The 26,375-nt window shown below is 48.5% G+C and overlaps 1 protein-coding gene across 1 annotated transcript; it reads left to right on the top strand.

The window, feature by feature from the left end:
• Window positions 1–1,873: 1,873 nt before the first annotated feature.
• On the top strand, window positions 1,874–25,442 carry LOC119957948 (basic phospholipase A2-like). Its single transcript, XM_038786170.1, has 4 exons — window positions 1,874–2,042; window positions 8,422–8,581; window positions 14,133–14,239; window positions 25,059–25,442. The coding sequence occupies exons 1-4, from the start codon at window positions 2,000–2,002 to the stop codon at window positions 25,208–25,210; spliced, it is 462 nt and encodes a 153-aa protein (XP_038642098.1). The 5' UTR covers window positions 1,874–1,999; the 3' UTR covers window positions 25,211–25,442.
• Window positions 25,443–26,375: the final 933 nt, after the last annotated feature.

The following is a 26,375-nucleotide window of genomic DNA, read 5'->3' as shown; positions in this document are numbered from 1 at the left end:
ACTACAATAACAGTGGTTCACCACAGGTTCCTAGGCCCCAGGCCCACCTAAGATGGCCACCCGCTCCACCCAATGAGTGAGACAAAAAAAATCACCTGATCATGGTTAGCTCCTCCCCCTCTCCTGCCCCCTCCATACCTACTGCCTAACCCACCCCCCCGAAGCCAGCAGGCTGCCTCCTGCCTCAACTAACCGCCTGCCCCTCCCACAAATAACATTCTAGACTGATCGAGCCTCAGCAGACTGGTCCACCAAATTGCAGCTGTGGATAAATGTATCAATTTAATAGATTGATCACTACTGTAGATAAACGTAGGAGGTCATCATTCACAAAAAACAGAAGAAAAAAAACCCAAAAAATAAAAAAAGTAAAAACAACAAAAATTAAAAAAAAATCTTTTTTGCCTTTTTGGCCTTATTAAATTACCTATAGACCCTATAAAAGGTCTAAACTAGCCAGCATTAATCCAGAATGCAGCTTCGATTTAAACAACTTTAAGTCCAAACCTCCGATGACTTCTCCCACTTACTTTACAAGTCAATGCATTCATTTTTTTACAAACATTCTCATTCACGTTTCTGTCCCCCTCCCACTCTCTTTCTCTCTTCAAATTAAACCTTCTTGGGGTGCTGAGGGTCTTGAATTGAGGCCTAGTCAGAGAGGCTGCATTAAATCTCAGGAGACAATGATACACAGGCCACAATACACAGCTCCCGGTAAGTCCCAGCCGGGTCTTAACAGGTCGGGGCTGAACTGGCCGACCCCAACATAGATTGAGTTTCCCTGTCCCCTTAACGAGTCTCATGATCACGCTCCAGCTCGAGGGCGGGGGTGGGGAGGGGACGGGGGAGGATGGTGGGGGGTGGAGGGGGGCTACTCTACCCCAACATCTCCCCAAACATCTTCCAATAAAATGGGAGTTGGGCCTTCCACCCCCTCTGTCACCCCAAAATCCAAATCCTTCAGATTGTCCTTCAGCGTTTTATTCACATCGGCCGTCAGAGCCGCTTCCGCTTCCAGAGAGGAGATCTGGGGCGGGGTCGGAGAATCGCCGGCGGGCAGCATGAATCCCACCCCGCGTCTCCGACGCCGGCTGCCGAATTCTCCAGCACTGTTTTTTTGTCGGGGGTGGGGATTGCACCGCGCCAGCCGGGGTTAACAGCGGCGACCCCCCCGGCGATTTACGAAGGACCAAGCGGCCGCCCGTTTTTGGCCAGTCCCGCCGGCGTGCATTAGACCAGGTCCGTACCGGCAGGACCTGGCCCTGAGTGTGGCCTGCGGAGTCCTCGGGGGGGGAGAGGGTGGATCTGGCCCCAGGAGGGGCCCCCACAGAGGCCTGGCTCGCGATCGGGGCCCACCCATCTGCGGGCGGGCCTGTGCCGTGGGTGCACTCTTTCCCTCCGCGCCGACCTCTGTAAAGCTCCACCATGACCAGCAGAAGAAACCCCCTGCGCATGCGCAGGAAACACACCACCGGAAGCCAACCTGTCACAAAGCTGACCAAATCCAACAACCCTACACATGTTTTCTCAGTAATATAACTCCAGTAAACTAGGGACCTTTCCTGGGACACGTTTACTGGGATGCAGAGCTACACAACTCAGTCAGTAAATTCACACTCCGATAGATGAGGAACATCCTTAATCTGATCATTGTGACTGAATAAATTGGAGTGGGAATTGTGCTGGACTTACAGCTGAGTGACTCGGTCTGAGTGCTGATAGCTGAGTGCAATCTATAAAGTGACACTTTCTCCATGTCCTCACTTCTCAGTATGTTGCTCAGAGAATCCAAGCCTACAAGCCTCGCACCAGAACAACAGGTTCCTCAAACCCCTCACACGTTGGACAACAGCAAAATATTTGAATCAGCAGCCGATGCTTCTTCACCGTATTTGCATTTGCTGAGCTAATCTGGGTGTAACCACGCCAAGAGCTGAATAAAAGAGGGAGAGCCACGAAGAGACAAACATCGATCACTCGGAGGAAACGAGAAGTCATGGAGTCCCTGAAACTCACTGCGATCCTCATCGTGCTCGGAGGTAAGTGATCAACTGGAGACCTCAGGGATGTGCTGCAGGAGAGGGGAGAACAGCAAGTGAGGCAGCAACAAAACTGGGGGGAATTCAGAACAGGGAAGTTGTGAATGAGAAAAAAGTTAAAAGAAATGTGAAAACCTGTCCTGGGAGTGTTGATGGGGACAGTGTCGAGGGAGCTTTACTCTGTATCTAACTCCGTGCTGTACCTGTCCTGGGAGTGTTTGATGGGGACAGTGTCGAGGGAGCTTTATTCTGTGTCTGAGCCCGTGCTGTACCTGTCCTGGGAGTGTTTGATGGGGACAGTGTCGAGGGAGCTTTACTCTGTATCTAACCCCGAGCTGTACCTGTCCTGGGAGTGTTTGATGGGGATAGTGTGGAGGGTGCTTTACTCTGTATCTAACCCCGTGCTGTACCTGTCCTGGGAGTGTTTGATGGGGACAGTGTCGAGGGAGCTTTACTCTGTATCTAACCCCGTGCTGTACCTGTCCTGGGAGTGTTTGATGGGGACAGTGTAGAGGGAGCTTTACTCTGTATCTAACCCCGTGCTGTACCTGTCCTGGGAGTGTTTGATGGGGACAGTGTAGAGGGAGCTTTACTCTGTATCTAACCCCGAGCTGTACCTGTCCTGGGAGTGTTTGATGGGGACAGCGTAGAGGGAGCTTTACTCTGTATCTAACCCCGTGCTGTACCTGTCCTGGGAGTGTTTGATGGGGATAGTGCAGAGCCAGGTTTTCTCTGTATCTAAACCCGTGCTGTACCTGATTGGGAGTGTTTGATGGGGCAGTGTTGAGGGAGCTTTACTCTGTATCTAACCCCGTGCTGTACCTGTCCTGGGAGTGTTTGATGGGGACAGTGTAGAGGGAGCTTTACTCTGTATCTAATCCCGTGCTGGACCTGTCCTGGCAGTGTTTGATGGGGACAGTGTCGAGGGAGCTTTACTCTGTATCTAACCCCGTGCTCTACCTGTCCTGGGAGTGTTTGATGGTCAGATTGTGAAACTCACTACCACAGGGAATGTTTGATGTTAAAATTATTGATGGCTTTGAGGGGAAGCTCGGCAAATAAATGAGGGTGAATGGAATGGAAAGTTACGCTGCGAGTGTTAGAGGAAGAGGGATGGGAGGAGCCTGGTGTGGAACAGATCAGGAGAGGCAGAGAGATGTGTGATCACCAGAAGGGGCAGACTGTCAGTGCAGGAATCCCCTGTGGTTGTCCCCCTCTCGAACAGGTACATCGCTATGGATACTGTTGAGGTGAATAGCCTATCAGGGGAATATAGCAGCAGCCAGAGCAGTGGCTCTACGGCTGGCTCTGATGTTCAGCAGGGAGGGTCAAAGAACAGAAGAGCAATAGTCATTGGGGACTCTATAGTCAGGGGCACAGATAGGCACTTCTGTGAATGTGAAAGAGACTCCAGGATGGCATGTTGCCTCCCTGGTGCCAGGGTCCAGGATGTCTTAGAATGGGTCGCGGGCATCCTGAAGGGGGAGGGCAAACAGGCAGATGTTGTGGACATATTGGTACTAACGACATAGGCAGCAAGGGGGCTGAGGTCCTGCAGCAGGGGTTCAGGCAGCTAGGCTTGGGATTACTCCCTGAGCCACGTGTCAGTGAGGCTAGAAATAGGAAGATAGAGCAAGTAAGCACGTGGCTAAACAGCTGGTGTAGGAGGGAGGGTTTCAGTTATCTGAACCACTTGGAGCTCTTCCGGGGCAGGTGTGACTATACAAGAAGGACGGGTTGCACCTAAACTGGAGAGGCATAAATATCCTGGCCACGAGGTTTGCCAGTGTCACACTGGAGGGTTTAAACGAGTATGGCAGGGGGGTGGGTACCGGAGCAATCGGTCAGAAGATGAAATAATTGAGGGAGAATTAGGGAATAGGGCCAGTTTGGCTCTGAGGAAGAGCAGACAGGGAGATGTTGCTGAAAACAGTGGGACTGGTCGTCTGAAGTGCATTTGTTTTAATGTAAGAAATATAACAGGTAAGGCAGATGAACTTAGAGCTTGGATTAGTACTTGGAACTATGATGCTGTTGCCATTACAGAGACCTGGTTGAGTGAAGAACAGGATTGGCAGCTAAACGTTCCAGGATTTAGATGTTTCAGGCGGGACAGAGCGGGATGTAAAAGTGGTGGAGGATTTGCGCTACTGGTTAGGGAGAATATCACAGCTGTACTGCGGGGGACAGTGTAGAGGGAGCTTTACTCTGTATCTAACCCCGAGCTGTACCTGTCCTGGGAGTGTTTGATGGTCAGATTGTGAAACTCACTACCACAGGGAATGTTTGATGTTAAAATTATTGATGGCTTTGAGGGGAAGCTCGGTAACACCTCAAAGGGCAGAGAGGCTGTATGCGTAGAGATCAGGAATAAGAAGGGAGCAGTCACCATGTTGGGGGTTTACTACAGGCCTCCCAACAGCCAGCTGGAGATAGAGGAGCAGATAGGGAGAGAGATTTTAGAAAGGAATAAAAGCAACAGGGTTGTTGAGATGGGAGACTTTAACTTCCCCAATATTGACTGGAACTCAATTAGTGCTAGGGGCCTGGACGGGGCAGAGTTTGGAAGAAGCATCCAGCAGGGCATCTTAAAACATATGTAGATAGTCCAACTAGGGAAGGGGCTGTACTGGACCTGGTATCGGGAAATGAGCCCGGCCAGGTGGTAGAAGTTTCAATAGGGGAGTATTTTGGGAACAGTGACCACAATTCAGAAAGTTTTAAAGTGCTGCTGGACAAGGATAAGAGTTCTCCTCGGGTGAATGTGCTAAATTGGGGGAAGGCTAATTATACCAATATTAGGAGGGAACTGAAGAACCTAGATTGCGGGCGGATGTTTGAGGGTAAATCAACATCTGACATGTGGGAGGTTTCAAATGTCAGTTGAAAGGAATTCAGGACCGGCATGTTCCTGTGAGGAAGAAGGATAAATACAGCAAATTACAGGAACCTTGGATAACGAGAGATATTGGAGACTTCGTCAAAAAGAAACAGGAGGCATTTGTCAGGGCTAGAAGGCTGGGAACAGACGAAGCCTGTGTGGAATAGAAGGAAAGTAGGAATGAACTGAAGCAAGGAGTCAGGAGGGCTAAAAGGGGTCACGAAAAGTCATTGGCAAATAGGGTTAAGGAAAATCCCAAGGCTTTTTGCACGTACAAAAAAGCAAGAGGGTAGCCAGGGAAAGGATGGGCCCACTGAAGGACAGGGAGGGAATCTATGTGTGGAGTCAGAGGAAATGGGTGAGGTACTAAATGAATACTTTGCATCTGTATTCACCAAAGAGAAGGAATTGGTGGATGTTGAGTCTGGAGAAGGGTGTGTAGATAGCCTGGGTCACATTGAGATCCAAAAAGGGGCTGTTTAGCACAATGCTAAATTGCTGGCTTTGAAAGCAGACCTAGCAGGCCAGCAGCACGGTTCGATTCCCGTAACAGCCTCCCCGAACAGGCGCCGGAATGTGGCGAGTAGGGGCTTTTCTTAGTAACTTCATTTGAACCCGACTCGTGACAATAAGCGATTTTCATTTCATTTTTCATTTTCAAAAGACGAGATGTTGGGCATCTTGAAAAATATTAAGGTAGATAAGTCCCCAGGGCCTGATGGGATCTACCCCAAAATACTGAAGGGGGCAGGAGAGGAAATTGCTGAGGCCTTGACAGAAATCTTTGAATCCTTACCGTCGTCAGGTGATGTCCCAGAGGACTGGATTAACAAGGGGAGCAAGGATTATCCAGGGAACGACAGGCCGGTGAGCCTTACTTTAGTGGTAGGGAAATTATTGGAGAGAATTCTTTGAGACAGGATCTACTCCCATTTGGAAGCAAATTGACATATTAGCGAGAGGCAGCATGGTTTTGTGAAGAGGAGCTCTTGTCTCACTAACTTAATTGAGTTTTTCGAGGAGGTCACAAAGATTATTAATACTGGTAGGGCAGTGAATGTTGTCTATATGGACTTCAGTAAGGCCTTTGACTAGTCCCTCATGGCAGACTGGAAAATACGTGAAGTCACACGGGATCAGAGGTGAGCTGAAAAGGTGGATACAGAACTGGTAAGGCCATAGAAGGCAGAGAGTAGCAATAGAAGGATGCCTTTCTGATTGGAGGGCTGTGACTAGTGGTGTTCCGCAGTGACCAGTGCTGGGACCTTTGCTGTTCGTACTATATATAAATGATTTGGAGGAAAATGTAACTGGTCTGATTAGTAAGTTTGCGGACACAAAGGTTGGTGGAATTGCCGATAGCGATGAGAACTGTCAGAGGATACAGCAGGATTTTGATCGTTTGGACACTTGGGCAGAGAGATGGCAGATGGAGTTTGATCTGGACAAATGTGAGGTAATGCATTTTGGAAGGTCTAATGCAGGTAGGTAATTAATAGTGAATGGTAGAACCCTCAAGAGTATTGACAGTCAGAGAGATCGAGGTGTGCAGGTCCACAGGCCACTGAAAGGGGCAACACAGGTGGAGAAGGTAGTCAAGAAGGCTTACGGCATGCTTGCCTTCATTGGCCGGGGCATTGAGTATAAAAATTGGTAAGTCATGTTGCAGCTGTAAAGACCTTTTGTAGGCCACACTTGGAGTATAATGTTCAATTCTGGTTGCCACACTACCAGAAGGATGTGGAAGCTTTAGAGAGGGTGCAGAAGAGATTTACCAGGATGTTGCCTGGTATGGAGGGCATTAGCTATGAGGAGAGGATGAATAAACCCGGTTTGTTCTCACTGGAACGACGGAGGTTGAGGGGCGAAAATTATGGGGGGCAGAGACAGGGTGGATAGTCAGAGACTTTTTCCCAGGGTGGAGGGGTCAATTACTGGGGGGCATAGGTTTGAGGTGCAAGGGGCAAGGTTTAGGAGCGTTACCCCCACCCCTACCTCCCCCTCCCCCCACCGCCGACTGTGGCGCCACTGGACACAGTCCGCAGCTGTCAACTGTGGTCTGAGTTGACAAAATCTCAGCCCACAAGTGATTCACGCCGTCGGGAAATCGACCCATCGGGGTCGGGGGGGGCATCGGGGGAGGGGGGGGCATCGGGGGAGGGATTTCAGGTGTCGTCCTGAGGCCGTCCTAATAGCGTGCGGCGTCCTCACCGATGACGCCGTTTTGGAGGGGGCGGAGCATCGGAAGACGGGCGCAGCCCCCGATTTCGGCGTTAAAAGGGTGATTTTAGTGTCGGCAATAGGAGAATCCCGCCCATAGAACATAGAACATAGAACAGTACAGCACAGAACAGGCCCTTCGGCCCTCAATGTTGTGCCGAGCCATGATCACCCCACTTAAACCCACGTAACCCCGTAACCCAACAATCCCCCCCATTAACCTTACACTACGGGCAATTTAGCATGGCCAATCCACCTAACCCGCACATCTTTGGACTATGGGAGGAAACCGGAGCACCCGGAGGAAACCCACGCACACATGGGGAGGACGTGCAGACTCCACACAGACAGTGACCCAGCCGGGAATCGAACCTGGGACCCTGGAGCTGTGAAGCATTGATGCTAACCACCATGCTACCGTGAGGCCCATTGTGCGCTGATCTCGCTTTTCGCCCGGCGCTTGATTCTCCGCTGGATCAGGAACCCCCGTTACTGGTGGCGGGTGGTAGAGAATCTAGCCCATGGAATTGTTGGGCCGAATGGCTTGGTTCCGAGACGCAGGAATCGCGTTCAGCGATTGGCCGGAGAATCCGTTTCTTCACCTAAATCAGGGGCGGAGCCGTTTTTCAGATGCTCGGCCCCCTCAAAAACAGCGTAATGGCTGAGTACGCCGCACGCCATTGGGACGTCCTCAGGATGTAACCCGAAGCCCACCCCCGATGCTCCGCTCCCAATTGGCCGACATCCCGACGGCGTCGGCCGTGTGTGCTCACAGTTTTCTGGGACCTCGCCTGGGGTCTGCAGACTGTGTCCAGCGCCGCCACAGTTGTGGGGGGGGGGGGGGGGGGGGGTGGACCAGGGGTGGCAACGGGGTTACAGTGGGGCACTATCTGGCAGGTCGGGTCCGCGGGTGGCCGGCGCCATGTTATACGGCACGGCTGCCGCAGGATGCACCGTGTCCATGCGCGGCCAAGGACCCGGCAATCCTCCATCTGTATCTGCAGGGGAAGCCGGGGCTTTGTGTAGTGCGGCTGCTAGCCCCTCCCACTGGGCGGAGCATCAGTACGGGGGCGGCGCCGACTTTTTCATTGTAAAACTAGACACATGCTCCGGCCATAGCCTCAAAATCGGAGAATCCAGCCCACAATCTCCGCTGAATTCACGAATATTCCTTTGCAGCTTCTGCTTTCTAAATCGGCGTGTTGTTAAATTGTCTCCCTGCTCACTCTGTACCAGGGCTTTCCTGACGCAATGATTTATTTTGTTTTCCTCTTGTAGCAATTTGGATCCCTGCTCAGGGATATGTCCGAATCATGATGAACGTCGAAAGGATTGTTCGCTGCCTCGATCCAGCTCTCCCGTACCATCTCGACAGTAACTACGGCTGTTTCTGTAGGGTTGGAGTAAATGGAAACCAGCCAGTGGATGACATTGACAGGTAAAATGAGACGATACTTGTGTAAAAGAACTCTCTCCGTGAAGCCAAGATGGGGATGTTTGCGCTGGCTGAGAATCAGCAAGGTTTTACTCTGGTACAAAGCAGAGAGAAGACATTCCTCAGAAAGACAGAACTTGCCTCTCTATAGTCCTGATCACTGCCTCCAGGTAGAAGCCAATTTGTACACAGCACGATCCCACAATAGCTATGATATAATGACCAGGTTGATCTATTTTCCTGACGTTGGTTTAGGGATAAATACACCTTGTGCGGTTTGTCACTGATACCCTGGGCACGATTCTGCCAACGGGAGACTAAGTGCCGATGCCGGAGTGAAAACCAGAGTGTTTTACTCCGGCGTCGGAGGCCGCTCCTCGTCCCCTATTCTCAGTGGGCACCAATCGCGGGCCAGACCCCCACTGTGCACCCCCCTGGTGCTCGATCCTCCCTCTCCCCCCCTCTCCACAGGCCGCACACACAGCGTTCGTGCGTTGTTCACGCCGGCAGCGATAAGGTGCGGTTGGCGCCAGCGTGAACCGATCGTTTTGGGTCAGCCGCTCTGCCCGTCTGGGCCAGAGAATCGCCACTCGACTGTTAGAAATGGCGAGCGGCCTTTCTCCGAGCGGCCTGTCGTAAAACGCGGCACGCGTTTTGAGGGGGGGTGGGAGAATCGCGTGAGGGTGCCAGGGCGGCGTGGTGGTAATCGCCCGGCACTCCCACAATTCTCCCACCCGGCGTGGGGGTCGGAGAATCGTGCCCCCTGATTTCCAGTTCAGACAAACAGAGCTGCTAAGAGTAATTTCTCAAAGTTACTGGAGGTAATTTAGGGGAGTTACTGGGGGTAGGTTACCAGAGTTTCTGCGGGTAATTTACAGGAGTTACTGGGGGTAATTTACAATCTTTATTAGTGTTACAAGTAGGTTTGCACTAATACTGCAATGAAAATCCCCCAGTTGCCACACTCTGGCGCCTGTTCGGGTACGCTGAGGGAGAATTCACAATGTCCAATTTACCATACAAGCACGTCTTTCGGGATTTGTGGGAGGAAACCACTGTGCTACCGTGCCGTCCACAATAGGAGTTACGGGGTAATTTTAGGTCTTGCTGGGGGTAATTTACAGGAGGTACTGGGGGTAATTTATCGGAGTTATTGGAGGTAATTCATAGGAGATACTGAGGATAATTAATTGGGGTCAATCAGGGTAATTTATAGAAGATACTGGTGTAATATATAGACCATTAGACCATGAGGTATCGGAGCAGAATTAGGCCACTCGGCCCATCGACTTTGCTCCGCCATTCAATCATGGCTGATATTTTCTCATCCCCATTCTCCAGCCTTTTCCCCATAAGCCCTGATCGCTTTATTAATCAAGAACCTATCTATCTCTGTCTTGAAGACACTCAGTGAATTGGCCTCCACAGCCTTCTGCGGCAAAGAGTTCCACAGATTCACCACCCTCTGGCTGAAGAAATTCCTCCTTATCTCTGTTTTAAAGGGTGGTCCCTTTAGTCTGAAATTGTGTCCTCTGGCTCTAGTTCTTCCTACTCGTGGAAACATCCTCTCCACGTCCATTCTATCCAGGCCTCGCAGTATCTTTTAAGTTTCAAAAAGATCTCCCCTCATCCTTCTAAACTCCAATGAGTGCAGACCCAGAGTCCTCAACCATTCCTCAAACAACAAGCTCTTCAGACTGAGGATCAGTCTTGTGAACCTCCTCTGGACCCTCTCCAAGGCCAGCACATCCTTCCTTAGATACGGGGCCCAAAACTGCTCACAATACTCCAAATGGGGGTCTGACCAGATCCTTATACAGCCTGAGAAGTCCATCCCTGGTCTTGTATTCTAACCGTCTTGACATGAATGCTAATGTTGCATTTGCCTTCCTCACTACCGACTGAACCTGCACATTAACCTAAAGAGAATCATGAACAAGGACTACCAAGTCCCTTTGTACTTCTGATTTCCTCAGCATTTCCCAATTTAGAAAATAGTCAATGCCTAAATTCCTCCATCCAAATAGCATAACCTCACACTTTTCCACATTATATTCCATCTGCCACTTTTTCGCTCACTCTCCTAGCCTGTCCAAGACCTTCTGCACACTGGCCGATATCCACCCCCCCCCCCTCCCCACCCCGGGCCCCCCCCCCCCCCCTCGTTGGGCAATGGGATGTACCGCGAGGGAGCAGCTCCTTACTGTATCGGGGTGGATGAAGCTCTCCGTGTACCCGGAGAGTCGAGAAGGCAAGGTGTCTTGTGGCCATCGACTTCACCGTCGTTGTCGCGGTTGCGAGGTTGTGTGGCCGGGACTGGTCGAGCGTGATGGAGGCGAGCTGCGGCTGGTGTTGGTGGGCCCCGGGCTGGTCGGCGGCGGTTGCGGGCGATGAGGTGCCCGATCATCAGGGGTCCTGAGGCGCCGTCCAAAATGGCGGCGAAGATGGTGGCGTTAAAGATGGCGGCATCCACGGGCCGCACGAGGTCTGATGGGGGGCGATGGCATCGCCCACACACCACACGTGGGTTGCCGGTGCGAACATGGCAGCGCCCATGGGCCCCACATGGGGGGTGCAGGAACAATGGGGCTGGTTACAGCGGCGAGCGACTGGGCCTGGCACACCGCAGTGAAATGTCCTTACTTCCCGCAGGCCTTGCAGAGTGCGCTCCGCACCGGGCAGCGCTGACGGGGGTGATTTGTATGCCCGCAGAAACAGCACTTGGCCCCCCCCCCGGGATTGGCTGGCTGCCGCACGGCGCAGGCTTGGGATTGGCTGGGGGCAGTCGCTGGTGGAGTCCACAATGTCCAGGACGGGGTCGCCGTGCGGTCGGGGGCGTACGCTTGTACGTTATGGGAGGCAACCGTTAGCAAGTTTCTTGATCGTCGCAAGGTCGAGCGTACCCCCTTCTCAGAGACGCTGGTGGATGTACGCCGACCCTATGCCCGTAACGAAAGCGTCCCTGATTAGGAGTTTGGAATGTTAGACAGCTGAAACTGCCTGGCAATCACAGTTCCTCGCCAGGGAGTGCAGTGCACACCAGAAATCATCCAATGACTCACCGGGGAGTTGTTGGCACGTGGACAGGAGGTGCCTGGCGTAGAGTTTGTCGATCGGCCGTGTGTAGTTATCTTTCAGAAGCGCCATGGCCTCAGTGTAGTTGGGCGCATCCCGGATAAGAGGAAAAATATCGGAGCTCAACCGTGTGTACAGGATTTGTAGTTTCTGTGCCTCTGAGGGTGGTTCTGTCGCAGATCCGATGAAGGTTTCAAAGCACGTTAGCCAGTGGTCGAAGGCCGATGTGGTGTCTGTTTGAGGGTGCAGCTGCAGGCGATCTGGCTTGATGCGAATGTCCATTGCTGTAAAATCTCTGTGTAATAAATTGATGCACTATCAATTACAAAGAGACGAGAGTAGAGAGTAATCGAGGCTTTATTACGCAGAGATGTCTTGCCTCCTACAGCTGCTGCCGAAATGGCAGCAGCCCGGTGAGCACACACATTTATACTCCGCCTACTGGGCGGAGCCAGTAGGCAGGGATCTACCCCCATACATGTAGTACAGGAACCTTACCGTATTACATCTCGTATGTGTTCTATATACAACAGTGGTGACTACCACAGTTACCCAAAGATGGGCTGGGTCGAGCAGTGCAGATTTTATTCCCTTCGCATACATGGCCGCTTTAACTTTATTAAAACTCGCCCTCCTCTCAGCAAGTTCTGCTCCCAAGTTTGGTAAACCCGGATCTCAGTTTCTTCCCATATGAACCATTTTGTTTCCCTTGCCCATCTCATGATGCATTCTTTGTCCAGGAATCGATGCAGCCTCACCATCAATGCCCCTGGGGGCTCATGACCCTGGGATTGTGTATAAGTGCCCTGTGAGCCCGGTCCACCTCCAACTGCCTGTCGAACGCCTCTGCCCCCATCATTTTCTCAAACACCTTCACAACATACGCACCGGCATCCGATCCTTCCTTTCCCTCTGGCAGACCGACCATCTGAATGTTCTGCCTGCGGGAACGATTCTCCAGGTCTTCCACCTTTTCCAGTAGCCGCTTTTTCCGATCCTGTAAAATGCCAATTTGCAGGGCCATCCCAGTGGACTGCTCCTCTTGCTCCGTCGCCTACTCCTGTAGCTTTTGGATCGACTGTCCCTGGGCCATCACTGTCACCTCCATCTGGTCGACAGCCTCCTTAATCAAGGCTGCCACCTTGGTCAGGTCCTCGCACACTCCTTACGGTGCCAGGCGAACGTCTCATCCAGGTCTGTAACCAACTGATCCATCGTCTATTGGGCCGGTGGGGCCAGACCTCGCTTCTCTGCCATTGCAGCCACCAAGCTCAGATCCTCACCTCCAACCAGCTTTTGATTCCTTCTTTTGAGATAACTTTTTGAGCGTAGTTCCATCGGATCGGAGTCGCCTTCTCCTCCTCTCACTTTAATCCACTTATGTGCTAGTGTTTGAAACAAACATGTTGGACTTTAACCTGGTGTTGTAAGACTTCTTACTGTACTTTAATCCACTTACGTTAGAAACAATTTCTGTGAAAATCCAGCTTAAAAGCCGTTAAGAAACCCACCAAGAGCAGGAGCTGCTAAATGTGCGACCTTTCACAGTATGGTCGCCACCGGACATCCGTTCTCCATTTTTGATGAGGGATATGCTCCATGTTTGTTGCAGGCAGTGCTCCATGTTTGTTGAGGGCAGCGCTCCATGTTTGTTGGGGGCAACGCTCCATGTTTGTTGGGGGCAGCGCTCCATGTTTGTTGAGGGCAGCGCTCCATGTTTGTTGGGGGCAGCGCTCCATGTTTGTTGGGGGCAGCGCTCCATGTTTGTTGGGGGCAGCACTCCATGTTTGTTGGGGAAAGCGCTCCATGTTTGTTGGGGAAAGCGCTCCATGTTTGTTGGGGGCAGCGCTCCATGTTTGTTGGGGGCAGCGCTCCATGTTTGTTGAGGGCAGCGCTCCATGTTTGTTGGGGGCAGCGCTCCATGTTTGTTGGGGCAGCGCTCCATGTTTGTTGGGGAAAGCGCTCCATGTTTGTTGGGGCAGCGCTCCATGTTTGTTGGGGCAGCGCTCCATGTTTGTTGGGGCAGTGCTCCATGTTTGTTGGGGGCAGCGCTCCATGTTTGTTGGGGCAGCGCTCCATGTTTGTTGGGGAAAGCGCTCCATGTTTGTTGAGGGCAGCGCTCCATGTTTGTTGGGGGCAGTTCTCCATGTTTGTTGGGGAAAGCGCTCCATGTTTGTTGGGGGCAGCGCTCCATGTTCATTGTGGGCAGTTCTCCATGTTCACTGTGGGCAGTGCTCCATGTTTGTTGTTCGCTGGCTTCCATATTTGTGAGGGGCTGGGCTCCGTGTTCTTTCACAAAATAATGGTTTGATAATAATAATCTTTATTGTCACAAAAAGGCTTACATCAACAACACAATGAAGTTACTGTGAAAAGCCCGTAGTCGCACATTCCGGCGCCTGTTAGGGGAAACAGAGTTTCAGTCTCTCCATAAAAAACTTACATCTGAAATGATATCTCCTGTTTGTCACCCACTCAGATGCTGCCAAGTGCACGAAAACTGTTATAGAGAAGCTGGAATGATGGGATGTGATGGAAATTATCTGTTGTTCCGTGTAACTTGTGAAAATGGAATTCCCAAGTGCGGTGAGTAAACACCAAACAAAATCAATGTTGGCCTCGGGAAGTTGCTCTGACTCCCTGTCCTCTCCCTTCCCTCAATAGTTCAACATCAGTAAAGTACAACAACTTATATTTATGTGGTGCCTTCAGAGTAATGAAACATCCAAAGTGACTGACCAAAAGTTTTTGTTAAAGATGTTTTAAGGCAGGGGTGGGCAAACTACGGCCCGCGGGCCGCATGTGGCCCGCCAAAGGTATTTCTGCGGCCCACCAAGTCATTAAAAAAAAAAAAAAATTAAAAACAAAATTTTTTTTTTTTTTAATTAAAAAATTTTTTTTTTAAAAGTTAATGGGGGGGCGGCTGTTGGGTTACTTACTGGTATAGGGTGGATACGTTGACTTGAGTAGGGTGATCATTGCTCGGCACAACGTCGAGGGCCGAAGGGCCTGTTCTGTGCTGTACTGTTCTATGTTCTATATGAGGCGCCCAGAATCATAACCGGGTGAAGTAATTATTTTACTTAATATACTATGCGGCCCTTTGTGTATTGTGAATTTCTGAATGTGGCCCTTGCACGGAAAAGTTTGCCCACCCCTGCTTTAAGGAATGTCTCAACAGAGACGGAAAGGTGGAGGGAGGGAATTTCGGAGCTTGGGGCCCAGACACCTGAAGACACGGCCACCAATGGTGATCCGATTAAAATTGGGAATGTTCAAGAGACCAGGCCCGGAACTTTCCTTTTGGGAGACTAAGGGCCGGATTCTCCGTCACATCGGGAAATCCGCTACCAGCGGCGGGCAGCGGGGAGTCCAGTGGAGGCAGGAAACGGGATTGCCGACGGGCACCAGCGGGAGAATGTGAATGGGTCATTAAGATTTATTTGCGTCCTATTATTGGGCTGTGCCCCATATTCTCCGAATCATCGGGATTCTCCGGTCCTCTGGGCCGGCAATCACATGGGCAGGAATTAGCGCAGGTCTTGACCAGCATGGCCCTGATGTGGTGGGCCTCATGCTGGGCCAAGGTGGTAATTCTTTCCGGGAGTTGCCCCCAAAGTCCAATGGCGGGCCACCCTCCCCACCCCCCACAATGCAAGACCTGCCCACCCCACCCCCACCAGAGGCCCCCTATTTAAAGACACCCCCACCAGAGACCCCCCCATAATACAGACCCCTGTTGGAAGCCACCCAGAAGGAAGATCTCTGTCCGGAAAACCCTTAGGGGTGGGGTGGGGCATCCCCCAACACTGAGAGGGGTGGTGGGTTGTGGGGTGGGGGGGGTGGGTGGGTGACACAGCAGATCCCTGGGCCTGGGGCTGAATCGTCTTGTCTGGGGGGGGGGGGGGGGGGCGCCTGCTCAAAATGGCAGCCTGGCAGTGGATTTGCTGGGGAATCCCTCGCAATTCTCACCGTGCATTAATCTGCATGGGTACGGATTGGGATTTGCCTCCTGATTTGTGCTCCCAGTGGATCACAAATCAGGTGCAATTCAGCTCCGGCGTGGGACCATAGGGCTGGATTCTCCGCCTTGCGATCGGGCGGAGAATCGGGTGTCTGGCAATAAAAGAAGTTCACGCCCTGCGTCGATTCGTGCGCCATGCTCCGGACCCTCCCCGGCGGCAAAAACTGTTGCTGCCCCGCGCCGGCGGGGGAATGCGGAACCGGCCCTGGTCATGTGATTTGCCAGGACCCAGCTCCCAGCGCCGTGCAAGTGAAACCCACCCCAACGGTACAGCTCTCTCTGTCCTCAGTACTGATGCCAGTGCCCCATGAATGGTGACCCATCGCTCCCACACCAATCTCTGAGCCACGCACTCAACTCCCTGATCTTATTGACCCAATGTCAATTTGTCTGTGGCTCAGAGATTGTTACCTTTGTGGTTCTGCTTTTTAATTGAGTCCCGAGCTGCTCATCCTCCCTGATCAGAACCTCTTTCTTAGTCCTATCTGTGTGGCTGGTACCCACCGATACAACAACAACTGAATTCTTCCCCCAGGAGTTACTAACCCTGGCACCGGGCTGGCAACACGGCCCTCGGGGCTCACACTCTCTCGATGCTGAGAACACTGTCTATCCCTCTAACAACACTGTCCCCTGCTACAATCCCATTCCTTTACATTCCTCCCACTGTGTCCCTGTCCCCAGGTGCGGTGGTCAGTCTGCTCACCCTCCCAGCAGCCCTCGCTCTCATCCACACAGGCTGCAAAAACCTCCAATCTCTCGGACAAGTGTAAGGGCTGAGTGTCTTCCATAACGACCTCCTCGATCCTCACGTGTAGTCATACTGCCTGTTGAGTGGAAAGTGTACAGCTATTCGACTATAGTGTACTCACCCTCATGGGAGACCAGACAAAGACTCTTGGAGTTATAAACAAGGTGTTCATTGCAGTTATAACTGGGCTGGTGGCATTCACAGCCAGCACACAGACAGCCCTGATTCCAGCATTGTACAGACAATTATACTTCAGCTTAAGTTACAGGGAATTAGCACATACCAATCACTTGTTACTAGTTATCTTTGCCCAACCATCATTATTGATTAGGTTAACATTATGCACAGTATAAGAGAACGACTATCCAATTATAACAGGTGCACACCCATTCAATTATAATATCCGATCATACGGAGACACGAACATGCTGTCTCCTAATATTTATCCCCGGCTCACCATTATCATGAATCTGCTATCAATCATCTGCCCTGTCTAAGTATGTTCGGCCTGATTCTCCGGTCTCCTACTCCAGACTCGCGTTCGGCGATCGGCAGGAGAATCCCCGTTTCTTGCAATCAAACCTCCAAATGTGGGATAGGATAAGAGTCCATTCTTGTAACTGCATTAACATTTCTAGAGTCCACACACAACCGGTGGGTACCGTCTGGTTTGGGCACCATCACTATGGGTGAGCTCCATTGGCTGCAACCCACTTCAATTATGCCATTTCTAAGCATACTCTCAATCTCTTTGTTAACCTGTGCCAATTTTAAAGGGTTAAGTCTGAATGGATGTTGTTTGATTGGAACAGCATTTCCCACATCGACATCATGTATAGCCATTTTAGTACTTCCCAAACTTGCCCATGTGATATCAATAATTTTTTCAGGTCAGTTTGTTTTTCCTCTGGAAGGTAACTCAAAAATTTATCCCAATTTTTAAGAACATCCTCGTTTTCCAATTTAATTTGAGGTATGCCAAATTCACAGTCATCTGGATTTGGTTCGTCACTTTGAGTTAGAAGCATTAAAACCTCCTTCTTTTTCTCTCCTTCCCTTTCAAAGTACCTTTTAAGCATATTCACATGACACACTCGGTGAATCGTCCTTCTATCTGGTGTTTTTACCACATAATTCACCTCACATAATTTCCATTCAATCTGATACGATCCACAAAACCTCGCTTTTAAAGGCTCCCCTACCACTGGTAACAATACTAAAACTTTATCTCCACTGGCAAAACTACAAACTTTGGATTTCTTGTCCGCTACCCGTTTCATCACATTTTGTGCAACTTTTAAATGTTATCCAGCCAATTCACCTGCTCTATTTCATCGATCCCTAAAATTTGACACATAATCCAATAATGTAATTTCCAATTTCTCACTCACTAATTATTCCTTAATCAATTTAAGTGGTCCTCTTACCTCGTGAGCAGAAATAAGTTCAAAAGGACTGAATTTGGTTGACTAATTTGGTGCATTCCTAATTGCAAACAGTACAAATGGAATTCCTTTATCCCAATCCTCTGGATAATCTTGACAATAAGCCCTCAACATTGTCTTTAATGTCTGATGCCACCTTTCTAACGCTCCCTGCGATTCTGGATTGTACGCAGTTGATTTAAATTATTTCATTCCGAAGCTATCCATAATTTCTTTGAATAACCTCGAGGTAAAATTTGATTCTTGATCTGATTGTTTTTCTGTGGGTAGTCCATATCTCATTAAGAATTCAAGGAATTGGGGCAGCACGGTAGCATGGTGGTTAGCATAAATGCTTCACAGCTCCAGGGTCCCAGGTTCGATTCCCAGCTGGGTCACTGTCTGTGCGGAGTCTGCACATCCTCCCCGTGTGTGCGTGGGTTTCCTCCGGGTGCTCCGGTTTCCTCCCACAGTCCAAAGATGTGCGGGTTAGGTGGATTGGCCATGCTAAATTGCCTGTAGTGTCCTAAAAAAAAGTAAGGTTAAGGGGGGGTTATTGGGTTACGGTTATAGGATGGATACGTGGGTTTGAGTAGGGTGATCATGGCTCGGCACAACATCGAGGGACGAAGGGCCTGTTCTGTGCTGTACTGTTCTATGTTCTATGAACTCCTCCACAATCTTTTTAGCTGTAATATTACGTACTGGAATGGCCTCTGGAAACCTAGTAGACACATCCATTATCGTCAAAAGATATTGATTACCGCTTTTCGTTTTAGGAAGCGGTCCAACTCAATCAATTAAGACACTTGTAAGAGGTTACTTAAATGCTGGAATGGGTGTTAAGCGTTCTAGTTTTATCACTGTTTGAGGTTTCCCTATCATTTGACATGTGTGACATGATCGACTAAATTTAACTACATCTTTATGTCGTCCAGGCCCATAGAAATGTTTCTGGATTTTAGCTAGAGTTTTCCTTACTGACAAATGACCTCTCACTCGTATCTCATGTGCAACTCGCAACACCTTGTTTCCATACCCTCCCGGCAATCCTACTTGATGAACTTCTGCCCACTTTTCATCCACCTGCATCTGTAATGGTCTCCATTTTCTCATCAAGACATTACTTTTACGGTAATAACACTCTGGCAACACTTTGGGTGATCTTGTACCTGGGACTTTGATGTTGTGGCCATTTCGGAGACATGGATAGAGCAGGGACAGGAATGGTTGTTGAAGGTGCCGGGGTTTAGATATTTCAGTAAGCTCAGGGAAGGTGGTAAAAGAGAGGGAGGGATGGCATTGTTAGTCAAGGACAGTATTACGGTGGCAGAAAGGAGGTTTGATGAGGACTCGTCTACTGAGGTAGCATGGGCTGAGGTTAGAAACAGGAAAGGAGATGTCACCCTATTTGGGATTTTCTATAGGCTTCCGAAAAGTTCCAGAGATGTAGAGGAAAGGATTGCAAAGATGATTCTGGATAGAAGCGAAAGGAACAGGGTAGTTGTGGGGGAGTTTAACTTTCCAAATATCGACTGGAAACGCTATAGTTCGAGTACTTTAGATGGGTCCGTTTTTGTCCAATGTGTGCAGGAGGGTTTCCTGACACAGTATGTAGATAGGCCAACAAGAGGCGGGGCCATATTGGATTTGATACTGGGTAATGAACCAGGACAGGTGTTAGATTTGGCGGTAGGTGAGCACTTTGGTGATAGTGACCACAATTCGATTACGTTTACTTTAGTGATGGAAAGGGATAGGTATTTACCGCAGGGCAAGAGTTATATCTGGGGGAAAGGCAATTATGATGTGATGAGGCAAGACTGAGGATGCATTGGATGGGGATGGAAATTGCAGAGGATGGTCACAATGGAAATGTGGAGCTTGTTCAAGGAACAGCCACTGCGGGTCCTTGATAGGTATGCATCTGTCAGGCAGGGAGGAAGTGGTCGAGCGAGGTAACCGTGGTTTACTAAAGTAGTTGAAACACTTGTCAAGAGGAAGAAGGAGGCTTATGTAAAGATGAGACATGAAGGTTCAGTTAGGGCGCTCGAGAGTTACAAGTTAGCTAGGAAGGACCTAAAGAGAGAGCTAAGAAGAGCCAGGAGGGGACATGAGTGGTCTTTGGCAGATAAGATCAAGGATAACCCTAAAGCTTTCTATAGATATGTCAGGAATAAAAGAATGACTAGGGTAAGAGTAGGGCCAGTCAAGGACAGTAGTGGGAAGTTGTGCGTGGAATCTGAGGAGATAGGCTAAATGAATATTTTTCGTCAGTATTCACGCAGGAAAAAGACAATGTTGTCGAGGAGAATACTGAGATACAGGCTACTAGACTAGAAGGTCTTGAGGTTCATTTGGAGGAGGTGTTAGCAATTCTGGAAATAGTGAAAATAGATAAGTCCCCTGGGCCTGACGGGATTTATCCTAGGATTCTCTGGGAAGCTAGGGAGGAGATTGCTGAGCCTTTGGCTTTAATCTTTAAGTCATCTTTGTCTACAGGAATAGTGCCAGAAGACTGGAGAATAGCAAATGTTGTCCCGTTGTTCAAGAAGGGGAGTAGAGACAACCCCGGGAACTATCGACCAGTGAGCCTTACTTCTGTTCTGGGCAAAGTCTTGGAAAGGTTTATAAGAGATAAGATGTAAAATCATCTGGAAAGGAATAATTTGATTAGAGATAGTCAACGCGGTTTTGTGAAGGGTAGGTCGTGCCTCACAAACCTTATTGAGTTCTTTGAGAAGGTGACCAAACAGGTGGATGAGGGTAAAGCAGTTGATGTGGTGTATATGGATTTCAGTAAAGCTTTTCATAAGGTTCCCCATGGTAGGCTATTACAGAAAATACGGAGGCATGGGATTCGGGGTGATTTAGCAGTTTGGATCAGAAATTGGCTAGCTGGAAGAAGACAAAGGGTGGTGGTTGATGGGAAATGTTCAGACTGCAGTCCAGTTACTAGTGGTGTACCACAAGGATCTATTTGGGGCCACTGCTGTTTGTCATTTTTATAAATGACCTAGAGGAGGGCGTAGAAGGGTGGGTGAGTAAATTTGCAGATGACACTAAAGTCGGTGGAGTTGTGGACAGTGGGAAGGTTGAGAGGATTGTTAAGAAGGCGTACGGTGTGTTCGCTTTTATTAGTAGAGGAATTGAGTTTCGGAGCAATAAGGTCATGTTGCAGCTGTACAAAACTCTGGTGCGGCCGCATTTGGAGTATTGCGTGCAATTCTGGTCGCTGCATTATTGGAAGGATGTGGAAGCATTGGAAAGGTTGCAGAGTAGATTTTCCAGAATGTTGCTGGTATGGAGGGAAGATCGTATGAGGAAAGGCTGAGGGATTTGAGGCTGTTTTCGTTAGAGAGAAGAAGGTTAAGAGGTGACTTAATTGAGGCATACAAGATGATCAGATGATTAAATAGGGTGGACAGTGAGAGCCTTTTTCCTCAGATGGTGATGTCTAGCACGAGGGGACATAGCTTCAAATTGAGGGGAGATAGATACAGGACAGATTTCAGAGGTAGGTTCTTTACTCAGAGAGGAGTAAGGGTGTGGAATGCCCTGCCTGCAACAGTAGTGGACTCGCCCACAATAAGGGCATACAAATGGTCATTGGATAAACATGTGGATGATAATGGAATAGTGTAGATGGGCTTTAGAGGGGTTTCACAGGTCAGTGCAACATCGAGGACCGAAGGGCCTGTACTGCACTGTAATGTTCTATGTTCTATGATCTATGTTCTATGCTATACACTCAGATTACTCTTACGTGCATGCTTTCTGATGCATCCGTTTTATTTCAACATCTTTCTGTTGTAGGTCCGCCAATTTTCCTGAACTAAAAATATCTGCCTCATCCTCCACTTATTCTTGTTCTTTTACAACCATCTGATCAAAAGTCATTTCTGATAATTGCACTTCAACTTCACTCTTTGATTTCTCCTCTTGTCTTAACCTGTGACTTTACGACCTTGACAGGACACAATCTGGAAAAATCCCAGGATATTCGTCCTTCAGTACTTCAGTTGTCTGATTTTCCACTGGCTTATCAACCACAGTGGGCATCACTTCCACCTGCGATCTACCTGTATCATTACCCAAGATAAACTGGACAAGGTAGTTACTCCGGCTACCACTTCACCACCCTTCACTGGACTTTCCAACCTTACCTTATCTAATGGAACACTACTCCTCTCACCCTGAATTCCACATATCACCACCTTTTCTGGCAACACTATTCCCAAACTACATACCCCCTCATCTCTTACAATTAAAGATTGACCAGCTCCCATATCTCTTAAAATTGTGACTTCTTTATCTGCTCCTCCTGATACACATGAGTAAACTTTACCCACACAAGTAAATTATTTGAAGAGATCTGGAAGCGTCTTATCAATCATCTCTTGATCTGGCTGTACAATCTTTTGCACCTCCTTCGCTTCACTTGGGCTTTCCTTTTCCACTTTAACAAACCCCACTGTCTTATCCTGTTGTACTACATCAGCCCTCCCAGTACTTTTCTTCAACCACCAACACTGTGACTTTACATGGCCTAGTTTATTACAGTGAAAAAATTTGAAACGTTTCATGTCTCTTCCACCCTCCTGAATTTCCTTTTTAATCTGAGGTACACTCTCCTTATTATCTCCCATCATATCACCTTTACCTTTACCACTTGAGTATTTCTCATGTCCCCAGTTTTATCCCTCACCGGCTGAAACTGATGTCGGAAACCAAGCTTTGATTTAGGAACTAATTCATAATCATCTGCCATTTCTGCTGCTAACCTCGCAGTTTTAACAATTTGCTCTTCCACATGATTTCTCACTACATCAGGAATTGAATTTTTAAACTCCTCTGTAAGTATAATTTCTCTGAGACCTTCATACGTTTGATCTATTTTCAAAGCCTTTATCCACCTCTCAAAAATACTCTGTTTGAGCCTTTCAAACTCCATGTATGTTTGACCAAGTTCTTTCCTTAAATTTTTGAACCTTTGTCTGTAGGCTTCAGGCACCAGTTCATATGCACCTAAGATGGATTTTTTCACCTCCTCATACGTCCCAGATACCTCCTCCGGTAGTGATGCAAACACTTCACTAGCTCTACCTACCAGCTTTGTTTGAATCAGTAATACCCACATGTCCTCTGGCCATTTCATTTGTTTAGCTACCTTCTCAAATGAAATGAAAAAGGCTTCCACCTCCTTCTCATCAAACCTTGGCAATGCTTGGACATATTTAAATAGATCCCCGCCACGCCTTCGACTTTGACGCTCTTTCTCACTATCCTCATCACTATCATCCAACTGTACGTTTCCCTTTACGGCTGCCAATTTTAACTGACTGTCATGTTTCATGGCTAGTTTCTGAAGTTCAAACTCTCTCTCTTTATCTTTTTCCCTGATCTGTATCTCCCTTACTCTTTCTTTTTGTTCTGCTGGGGCTATTCTTTCTTTTCTCCTTTCTTCTCTCTCCATTTCTTTTTCCTCTCTCTCTCTTTCTCTTTCCTCTCTCGCTCTTTCTCTTTCCGCTCTCTCTCTGTTGTATTCAAGCTGCTTTAATTCCTTCTCATGTTCCATTTATTTAATTTGAAACTGAATTTTTTGCCATTTCCAACGAGTCAAACTGTATCTCAGGCAACATTAAATGCTTAACCACCGTCAGAATTACCTCACCTTTTCGCATTTTGTCAGGTAATGTTAACTGCAATGTTTTTGCCAAATCTAACAGTCTGCTTTTAGTCTCTGTCCGTAAGGTACAGCGTGTGACCGTCTCCACTCCCAAAAATGTCAAAGCCTCTGAAAGTGCCATTGTCCACAACACACTCCCTACTTAAACTAGAATACCGCACCTGAAAAGCAACCACAATATGCTCACCACTCACTGTCTTTAAGTTCACTCAGCCAATCCAATAGATAGACTTTTATCCCCCTCGAACCCCCGATTGTTATGGACCAGGGTTTAGAGAACCCCAAAGTGTATCATGGAGTTCACCTGACCCACACCTTTTAATTGATTGTGGTAATGGGAGCACACAGCTCACTATACAGGTATGGTACAGCAGAAAATAGACCAGTGATTTTTTTAAACAAAACAATGTTTATTCTATGAACTCAAGTTAACCTTTTTAAACCAAACAGTGAATATCTTAGCAACCAGTAAATCAAATACACCCCGCAAAGAATACCACACTAAATAATCTGTATGCTGTCCTCTTAACATCCAAAAGACTTAACAAACCTTCAAACAGGAGCACATTACAGTTTACATTCAAGATTGAAAACATTTATAATTCTTCTGTATTCACCAAATGATCCATAGATGGTCTTTGGATGGCAGAGATCACAGCAGTGCAGCTCACTTTTAACTTCAGATTCAGCCCACTGAAAAACACAGACATACCCAAGCTTTCTCAAACTGAAACGAAAAACAGTCGAGCTCAACTCCACCCGCACTCTGACCTCACTCCAGTAACATGAGCAGCCCTATTTCTTAAAGGTACATTTCTGAAACACCCATTTCTTAAAGGATACTCTCACGTGACACTGTGACTGCAGCTCCAAGTCTGCAAAACAAAACTAAACTCACTGTGTAGCTGCTTGCTCAAAACGAAAGGAAAAGCAGACAGCCCAGCTCCAGCCTCTCCATGACATCACTGCAGATATCTAATAAACACCCACTTATTAAAGGTACTGTCACATGCCAACCCCAATACATTAAAGGAATGCAGCCCACATCACTGACAGCATTAGGGAATTTCACAATATTAGGGAACCCCTGACAACATCAAGGACAGAATCCACAGCAGCCGATTCCAGGCCACCCCTTCCTCACCCACGTTAAAGATCTCCACAGCTTCAGACCCCACCCACCCCCTCAGCACCAAAGCATTAGATTAAAAAGTAATGACCATCCAGAACTTGAGGACGGCCATTCGCACATCAAAGACATTCTAAGGCGATAGCTGCCCCATCGTTTAGGAAGCTTCAGGAACATTGTTGGGCCCCAACCATTGTGAATCATCCACAACATTAAGGACCCAACAACAATGAAGATTTTTCAATGTTGCGGAATCTCACATCCTTAACCCCACCCACCACATCAGTGTGTACATTAATGTGTGTATATTCCAGTGGGTGTTTCCATGTATACATTACTGTGCATACTTTACACTGTGTATATTTGGTCGTTCTCTCCTCTATTTCAGAAAATTTGTGGAAGGTGCATGTTAAAAGAGGTTGTGTTCAGAAGGTGTGCGACTGTGACATTGCAGCTGCCCTGTGCATCAAGGAGAATAGCGACAAGCGTAACCCAAAGTTTGTGGGCTATGACCAAAGCCTGTGCAAGACCGTCCCATAGCTCCAGCTCGCAATGAAGCGATGGTGATGTGACCGAGAGTCACACTGACAAGAATCTCTCCAATAGAATATTCCGGGTGTGATTGATGGGATTTCTCTCTCGCCGTCTCACTGATTTCTAATTTCTCACTGATGTCTCTCAGATCTCGCTTTTGTTGCGTTTTTACCTTTAATTCATTTAAAATGTACTTTACAATTCTGGTGAAATAAAATACACTGATTGAAGCATGCAATGCTGGGAGTGGGAGTGTTTATTCATTATTGATACAGGGGGCATGTCCAGTTAGATTCTACACAGACATTCTGATCTTTCACAGACAATATGGGATCCTGCTGTTCTCTTTGTACTTTGTGGTGCGACACTGCCACCTGCTGGTGTAACAGCAGCAGCAGCCGTCACATCTCTGCTCCCAAATGATGCCAGAGGCACCCCTGGTGTCACAGTCAGAAACTGCCAACTTCATTGAGCCAAATGCTGCAACTCGAGGGATAATTTGGACATTGCTGCAATCGGTGTAAATAAAAATTGGGAGAGATGTAAAGTGGGTCAAAATTACCCCCAGTAAATATTGTTAAATCTCTCATTCACCCAGACTCCTGCCCTAAGTTATTGCAAAGTGGTTAATTCTTCAGCAATGTGAGACCAAACTGTGTTCACTACAGGAATCTTCTGACCATAGACACTGTCTATAAAAACATGAGAAATGGGAACAGGAGGAGGCCACTCGGCCCCTCAAGTCTGCTCCGCCATTGGAAACGATCAAGGTTTATCCTTGGACTCAATTATTCTTTTCTGCTCCGTCCCCACATCCTTGACTCCCTGAGTGACCAAAACTCTGTCCATCTCAGCCTCAGGACCAATGGATACAGGAGAGACTCCCAACAATGTCAGGGTGGTGACCTCCTCCCCTGTTGGTCACCCTGCTCCAGGGCAGCTGGTTAGTTTACCTCCAGCTGAGGGTCATTTCCTGGCCCTTTCCAAACACTTGCAGAGATGAGGCTGTGGGTGGGTCAGGTGACTGAGATTCAATTGGAGGGTAAAGACATCTTCCACGTGATGCCATCCTCCCAGCTCCGGAATGTCACCATGGCAGCCGGATCAGAGAGAGCTTGATGTTTCTGGGGCCCGGTTAGAAGTTGAAGCGATGAGAAATTGCCCTTTGCTG

The sequence above is a fragment of the Scyliorhinus canicula genome, chromosome 27 (assembly GCF_902713615.1).
Source record: "Scyliorhinus canicula chromosome 27, sScyCan1.1, whole genome shotgun sequence".
NCBI classification, from domain to species: domain Eukaryota; kingdom Metazoa; phylum Chordata; class Chondrichthyes; order Carcharhiniformes; family Scyliorhinidae; genus Scyliorhinus; species Scyliorhinus canicula.
Note: the sequence above shows the minus strand (reverse complement) of the source record. Positions and strands in the feature narration are given on the sequence as shown.

Excerpts from the sequence above, each read along its gene's own strand:
- LOC119957948 (XM_038786170.1), top strand. The coding sequence starts at position 2,000 with ATGGAGTCCCTGAAACTCACTGCGATCCTCATCGTGCTCGGAG. Across the intron at positions 2,043-8,421 it reads GATCCTCATCGTGCTCGGAG|CAATTTGGATCCCTGCTCAG; the intron begins GTAAGTGATCAA and ends TTCCTCTTGTAG. Across the intron at positions 14,240-25,058 it reads AAATGGAATTCCCAAGTGCG|AAAATTTGTGGAAGGTGCAT; the intron begins GTGAGTAAACAC and ends CCTCTATTTCAG.